General features: G+C 43.7%; 1 gene segment (V, D, J or C); it reads right to left on the bottom strand.

The window, feature by feature from the left end:
- Positions 1-7,527: 7,527 nt before the first annotated feature.
- Positions 7,528-7,938, bottom strand: LOC129457022 (T cell receptor alpha variable 38-1-like). The segment is given in 1 exon segment: positions 7,528-7,938. A coding segment is annotated over 1 exon segment (411 nt).
- Positions 7,939-8,228: the final 290 nt, after the last annotated feature.

Genomic DNA, 8,228 nt, shown 5'->3' with positions numbered 1-8,228 from the left:
GGGTTAGGGTCAGGGGTTAACGTTAGTGACAACTGTGAGGGCGTTAGGGTTCGGGGTCAGGGGTTAGGGTTAGTGACCATTGTGAGGGAGTTAGGGTTCAGGGTCAGAAGTTAGGGGTCAGGGATTAAGGTTAGTGACCATTGTGAGGGAGTTAGGGTTCAGGGTCAGAAGTTAGGGGTCAGGGGTTAGGGTTAATGACCATTGTGAGGACGTTAGGGTTCGAGGTCAGCAGTTAGGGGTTAGGGTTGGTGACCACTGTGATAGCGTTAGGGTTCGGGGTCAGGGGTTAGGGTTAGTGACCATTGTGAGGGAGTTAGGGTTCAGGGTCAGAAGTTAGGGGTCAGGGGTTAGGGTTAGTGACCATTGTGAGGGAGTTAGGGTTCAGGGTCAGAAGTTAGGGGTCAGGGGTTAGGGTTAGTGACCATTGTGAGGACATTAGGGTTCGAGGTCAGCAGTTAGGGGTTAGGGTTGGTGACCACTGTGATAGCGTTAGGGTTCGGGGTCAGGGGTTAGGGTTAGTGACCATTGTGAGGGAGTTAGGGTTCAGGGTCAGAAGTTAGGGGTCAGGGGTTAGGGTTAGTGACCATTGTGAGGGCGTTAGGGTTCAGGGTCAGAAGTTAGGGGTCAGGGGTTAGGGTTAGTGACCATTGTGAGGGCGCTAGGGTTCAGGGTCAGAAGTTAGGGGTCAGGGGTTAGGGTTAGTGACCATTGTGAGGGAGTTAGGGTTCAGGGTCAGAAGTTAGGGGTCAGGGGTTAGGGTTAGTGACCATTGTGAGGGAGTTAGGGTTCAGGGTCAGAAGTTAGGGGTCAGGGGTTAGGGTTAGTGACAATTGTGAGAGCGTTAGGGTTCAGGGTCAGAAGTTAGGGGTCATTTCGCTGTATTCACTCTTTAAAAGTTTCTAAAGCCAAAAGTGAAGTAGGAGCCTCAGAATATCATAAAATGTGACAAATCCATGAAAACTCAAATACCGAATCCGAACCAAATCTTTTCCTGTCTAGTTTCCTTGCGTTGTTACCCTGATGAACAAGAATCAGCACATTCTGATTCATTATAGCGCAACATTTTATTCCGATTATGTGTCACTCCCACTCTCAGTTTGAACCATTTAAAAAACACATCTGAGCCTTGGTCGTTTATCTCTGTGATTAGTTTGTAGATAAAATTAGTTCTCACATTGACCTCTGTTGTCTTAAATGAACAGATCCAAAAGATTCGGATCCCATAAAAGAGCTGAAAGTCCCATCACTACCAATGACTGAAACATCTTGCTTTTACTGCACAAATAGTTTTTATTTAGTTTGCATGGTATTAAACGCAGACATTATAATGGTCGCTTAATGAAATCCTTAAAATCAGTAGAAATTCGATCTGTTGTGAGGTAATTACTCATTAGTGCATTAAAGACTTGTTCACATACACAGCAGTAAACCCTTCCCCCCTCCAGTGTCCTGATTGAGACGTTCCCATGGAGATGCAGCTGTTTCCTGTGTCAGTGTCAGAAAGCGGCCTGTAGGTGGTGCTCCGGTTGTCTCTCAGTCTGGGGAAAGATAATACGACAGCGCCATCTTGTGTCTGTGAATGAGACGTACAACCAGGGCGGCCCAGGCTCAAGAACTCAGTGTAAAGCTCTGTTCTATGACACAGTGATATGTATAAATGTGACAGCTCTAACCCTATGAGGTTTTCAGGTTACAAAAATAGGTTGAATAGTTGTTTTTTTTTTTCTTTTTTTAATATGTAGTGGATGTAACTCCTCTCATAATGGCTTGGATGGTCACATTTCTGCTTCCGGCTCCATCAAATCTGGCTCCAATTCACTTTACATTGAAAAATTATCTGGAACTGCTGCAATGAGCTACATTATTTTGGTCTTAAAATGCTTATATTAACCTGCTCTACATTATCCAGGAGTTTTTATTTTGCTTTTTTTCCCATAAATTAAGGCAGGAACATTATTAACCAGTGGTGCAGCGTAAAGAGGCGGTAACTTCACCAGCCTCGCTCCAGATTGACTCTTCACTGTGATACTCGTGGTCGAAGTTCTCCAAATTCACCCCTATGACTGCTCTAGCCTCATGAGCTTCATATGACTGGAGGATGCGTGACGTCACACTCCCTCAGTCCACTTCCTTGTACAGTCTATGCTGATAACAAACCAACCATCCATTATTTTGAAACTTTCAAACTCCGGAATGATTTAGTGGACCTTTACACAGTGAAAAGCATGTTTTAAAAATAAAAAAATATATAACTTTTCTCAAAAACATAACAGAATATGTTTAAAATCTGAGATAGGACATATGAGCTTAGAGTTAAGGCCATGTTTATATAAAAGAAAAACAAAACTTATCTGTGGAATCCCCCCGTTGCTTGAGACACTAAAAACTAAATATAAGATAACATTTTAAACATCAACACATGTTAATGCTGAGGTCAGAAACCTCACTGTTGCCATGGGTTACAGGAGGTACACCTGCAAACAGAAGAATGTTATATTAAGTATTAGAAAACTCAAATAAATAAATAAATAAACATGAGGGACAGATAAATAAATATTAGTCTTCTGGGACTCCAGTGCCAAGGAGGGAGGCCATTCTGACAGGGATCATGCCTTGTATTTAAGGGTTCAAGATTCTGCGGTGAAGGAACAAGAGCGTTACTGCTACATTTACTTCTAGGAGACAGTCTCCCTCTAGTGGAGTTACTGTAGTATTGTGTCTCTCACGTCCACATCCTGGATCTTCAGAGAGAAAGTTCACCTCAGCGTCAAATTTGGGTTTGGGTTAATAAGTTGTTTCTTTGAAAAGTGCACTGTATTGTGGCTGTGTGTCCCTGAGGGACAGAGGCGTCTCCTTGTGTCTGGGTCACTGTGTCTTCTCCTTTACACTCTGGGGAAGAACACAGGAGCACAACCAGAGCTGAGAGCAGTGTACACAGGGCAGACTCCATCTTAAAAGCTCAAATCCTCTCAAGTGTCTGTGTCTGCTCCTCTCTTACAGTCTGGCTCTTCTCACACCTCTTGATGCTTTTGTGATTGTGTGCGGTCGACAGTGTTTCCCTCTAGTGGATGTGTGGAGTACTGCTGTTTTCTCTCAGAGGTTTTTGTTCAGAGTCTGTGTGTTTCCTGTCACTGTGGGCTTCACAGCACAGTAGTACACAGCAGAGTCTCCCACTGCAGCAGAGGACAGGAGCAGAGAGACGTTCTGACTTTTCACTTCAGCCTTTAGTCCTTTTACATTCCCCATTATTGAAATTCCATTTCTAGAATGTAAAACCAGGAATTCTGGAGATTTTCCTGGATATTGTTGGTACCAGAAGAAATAATCCCTGGTTGTTGGTTCTTGGTGATAAGAGTATCCCAGAGAGACAGAGGAGCCTTCTGGAGCACAGACCTCAGGCTTTAGAGCAGTGAGCTCTTCACATCTGACTCCTACATGAAAACAAATGAATGTACAAGTTAGGAACATATTTCCTGCTGCTTCTTGCTCTGTGCTTCAGTAAGTGTTGAGTGGATGTAATAAAGTGTCAACATAGGTTTCAATAAGACTTACCACTCAACAAAAGCAGGAGCAGTGCTGCCATTAAAGGAAACATGTGTCCAAAACACAGCTGAGTGATCCTCATGTGAACTTTCTGAAGTCTGCTTAGATTCTCACACTGACAGTTGGCTTTGCTGCGTCTGTGTTTAGTCTGAAGCTTCACAGAGAGTGTCTCCCTCTAGTGGAGCTACTGCAGGATTGTGTTGTCTTTGCTCCAGAGGTTTTTGTTCAGAGTTTTGGTGTTTCCTGTCACTGTGGGCTGCAGAGCACAGTAGTACACAGCAGAGTCTGTCACATCCACATCCTGGATCTTCAGAAAGAAAGAGGTCCCCATCAGCTCAGCATCAAACTTGGGTTTTTTGAACTCCTGTGAATTATCTGCGAATCCAGACTTGAATCTTCTCACCATATATTTTGGAAAGCCCCCATTTTCCTGCTTGTACCAGAACAGACCTGGATTGCTGTCCAGAGTTTTAAAAGTGCACTGTATTGTGGCTGTGTGTCCCTGAGGGACAGAGGCGTCTCCTTGTGTCTGGGTCACTGTGTCTTCTCCTTTACACTCTGGGGAAGAACACAGGAGCACAACCAGAGCTGAGAGCAGTGTACACAGGGCAGACTCCATCTTAAAAGCTCAAATCCTCTCAAGTGTCTGTGTCTACTCCTCTCTTACAGTCTGGCTCCTCCCTCAGGTCTCTCTGTGGTTGTGACACTGATGCAGTTGGAGGTCTCTAAATACGTGAGATTGGACAGAGTCTGTTCTTCTTTCAGTTCATGGACTGGTTCATCTGCAGCTCCTTTGAGCCAAGAGTTTGAACTAGAGCAGGAGGCCCAGACTTTATCTTCAGCCTCCTCTGTTACTGCTCTGCTCTGGAGAGACGTCCACACATTTCACTGTGAGATGGAGACAATGTGTTTGACTAAATATTGTAACTGTTAATGTGAACATAAATGTTTAACTGTGTTTAAAGTGTAGATTTGTCTCAGTCTGGCTGTTGGGGCTTGTTCAGTTCTTATTTCAAGAGTCTCTGTAGATCAATGCCCCTGTAATGACTGACCTCTGTGCTCCTGACCCTCCTGTTGGACTTGGTCTTAGACTTGGTTTCGTCTGTGAAGAAAGGTCCAGTTTAATGGAAAAGTGAAGCTGCTGCAGTGAGTTCACATCCTGCACTGCTCCTGTTAAAGAGGACACGTGATGTATGATTCACTTTCATCTTTGATTTATCCTGTATTGTCCTGCTCTTTAGGTTTAAGTGCTCAGAAAACTTTTATTTTAACCTACCCCTCAGCTCCGCCCACTTCTCTCTTGTGATTATTTAAAAAAATCTGACTTTGGGTCATTGTGAAATGCCACTATGAAAAGATAGGGCCTGTCATTTCACTTTTGAACTGGAAATCAATGGAATCTTTTTTTATTAAGTCATTTTACATCAGTGTTTCAGTTTACAATAGACAAATGTAAAGTCGTCATCTACACATGTACAGTATAATATAATTTAACAGCAAAAAGGACAATTCTTCCTCAAAAAAGTTTATGGGGTTTATGTGCAGTGCATCTAAAGTTCACCAGCCCAAAGTGATGTCCAGTCCCAGTCAATACAGGGACAGCCAGGAACACCAGATCCTTACTCCCTCTAACATCTCGTAGAAGGACTGTGCAAACAAAGAAAACAGTTTGTGAACTGGGCAACGCAATTAAAACACAGCAAGCGGCTACAGCAGAGATGCATCCCTTTACTTCACTGGGTTATGCGCCGTATGCATCCTCCACAGAAAGGCACGTCTCACTGACCACAGTCCTCGCCCTGGTCACGACTCGCCCTCGGGACGCCCTGCACCAGCAGAATGAAGAAGGACCTGAAAGGAACAAACTGCAACCGGTGAACTACCCCAAAGACAAATCAGGTGCAAACACATGTGAGAAACAGCAGCATGGGTTGGTCTTTTTACTTATCTGTATTGTGGCCATATAGTCGGTCTCTCCCCCTCCACTCCTCTCATCACTGCTCTGGTGTTATCTTTGCTCCAGAGGTTTTTGTTCAGAGTTTTGGTGTTTCCTGTCACTGTGGGCTGCAGAGCACAGTAGTACACAGCAGAGTCTGTCACATCCACATCCTGGATCTTCAGAGAGAAAGAGTTCAGCTCAGCCTCAACTTCAAATCGCTCTTCCTTAAACTCTGCAAATTTGATTGTCTGAGACCACGTTGATGATGATTTAGTTTTCATTATCATGCATTTCGGAGCTCCTTGTCCTTCTTCCTTGTACCAAAACAGAGTTGGAGTGTTGAAAGTTGTTTTAAAAGTGCACTGTATTGTGGCTGTGTGTCCCTGAGGGACAGAGGCGTCTCCTTGTGTCTGGGTCACTGTGTCTTCTCCTTTACACTCTGGGGAAGAACACAGGAGCACAACCAGAGCTGAGAGCAGTGTACACAGGGCAGACTCCATCTTAAAAGCTCAAATCCTCTCAAGTGTCTGTGTCTGCTCCTCTCTTACAGTCTGGCTCCTCCCTCACAGCCACATCATTGTAAGTGTGGCAGTACAGCCTGCAGGTGACCTCTGACCTCACACACGTCCAGTCCCCTTTTGTCGTTGTTCCTTGTCGTTCTCTGCCCTGTCCCAATTTAATGGCTGCACCCTTTGCAGGTTCCTTCGAAGAGCTCGGCAAGTGAAGGCTGCTCCTCCATGTAGCCTCCATGGACCACAAAGGCTGTGCTGAAATGGGACAGGCCTATGCCACAGAGCTTTGGCTGTTGGAAACTCTATAGTTAAAGACTTGGAGCTGACAGCAGTTCAATGTTCTCCAGGCGCCAGAATGGGTGACAGCGAAGGTAACGATGACCTTTTAAAGCAGAGTAGAAATAGGTACCACCGAATCGTCTTTCACACAGCCGGTAACGACGCCCGACGGCAACAATCAGAGATGCTCAAATTGTAATGTCATTTATTGTTGGTGCCAATATGAGTTCAGAGAGAACAGATCAATGTCACTGACTCTGAATTTGATTTAAGGAAAGAAGTCGTCATATGGATGAGAGTAAATTTGACACATTTAACCACAATATATTGTTTCTCAAGTTAAGAGAGAAAAGAGCGGACTGTCCTCGCTGAGACGTTCACAGTTCCATCTTGACAGTGAGGTAAACTCTGATTCAGTGACGAGACAGTTATAGTTTTCAGCTTTAATGTTCATCATAAAAATGCAGAGCGAAACTGCAAGAGAAAAATACAAAGGTACACTTAGTGATCTCTTGTAATAATTTCACGTTCCAGTACATGTAGCATTGTGAGCTCAGTAACGTGTAATAAAACAACAACATACTATTACTATTAGTATTTTAACGTGAAAAGAATAAATTAATTCATCACAGGACATTTTTATCATGAGCATATTATATGAGGCTGTGTGACAAAAGAAAATTACCTTTAGCGTAAATAACGTGGCTGACTACTGTAATAATAGCATCTTTTTAAACTTTACAAGTTCATTTTTAAATAATTTATAATCCAATAAAATGACCTAAACTAAATGTATAAATGTTTACATACAGACACTGCTTCTGTAGGAGCTGCACTAAGTTTGATATTTAGTTGTTTGAGTCTGCTTTGTTGCCTCTTTTCTGACTTGTGCTCTCATCTGTCACTTATTTTTCATACTCCCAGTTCCCTGGACTGGTGTGGACCAAAAATAAAGATTTCTGCTGTGGAGCAAAAGGAACCTACAACAAATCCCTGTGAGTCTCACACAGGACTGGAACCAGAACCAACATTTGATTTAGCAAAAACCTTTCCAGACACTACATGCATTTAAAATAAAGTATTACCGTTTAAAAAAAACACACAGATCTAAAGGGCTGTGAGAGCAGCAGAGCACAGACTGGAGTTTAGATCTGGAGCAGTGAGAAGAAGCAGGTTCTACCACAGGAGGCTTGAGTGGAGCAGTCTCAGAAAGTGTCTCCCTCTAGTGGACATGTGGAGTACTGCTGTTTTCTCTCAGAGGTTTTTGTTCAGAGTTTTGGTGTTTCCTGTCACTGTGGGCTGCAGAGCACAGTAGTACACAGCAGAGTCTGTCACATCCACATCCTGGATCTTCAGAGAGAAAGACTTCACCTTCAACTTCAGCTCAGCATCCAATTTGGGTTTGTCAAACTCTGGGGATTTCAGTATTGTTTCACCAAACAACTTGATCATGTATTTAGGAGCTCCTCGTCCTTCTTGCTTGTACCAGAACAGAGTTGGACTTGTGTCACTGGTTTTAAAAGTGCACTGTATTGTGGCTGTGTGTCCCTGAGGGACAGAGGCGTCTCCTTGTGTCTGGGTCACTGTGTCTTCTCCTTTACACTCTGGGGAAGAACACAGGAGCACAACCAGAGCTGAGAGCAGTGTACACAGGGCAGACTCCATCTTAAAAGCTCAAATCCTCTCAAGTGTCTGTGTCTGCTCCTCTCTTACAGTCTGGCTCCTCCCTCAGGTCTCTCTTGTCACAGCAGTGGTTCAGTGGTTTGTGTGTTCACTCTTCACCTCGGCCCCTGTTCATACTGTTGTCAGGGATGGGTGATATATCGGTATCGGCTGATATTGATATTTGATAACGATATTTACTGTGCTGCTCCATTCTCTGTGTGCTCTTTTTGAACAGACTCAAAATGGAAATAGAAGAGTCACATAGTTTTATCACTGCATGTTTACACAAA

The sequence above is a fragment of the Periophthalmus magnuspinnatus genome, chromosome 17 (genome assembly GCF_009829125.3).
Source record: "Periophthalmus magnuspinnatus isolate fPerMag1 chromosome 17, fPerMag1.2.pri, whole genome shotgun sequence".
NCBI lineage: Eukaryota > Metazoa > Chordata > Actinopteri > Gobiiformes > Gobiidae > Periophthalmus > Periophthalmus magnuspinnatus.
The sequence above is the reverse complement of the archived record's forward strand: the minus strand, read 5'-3'. Positions and strand labels throughout refer to the sequence as shown.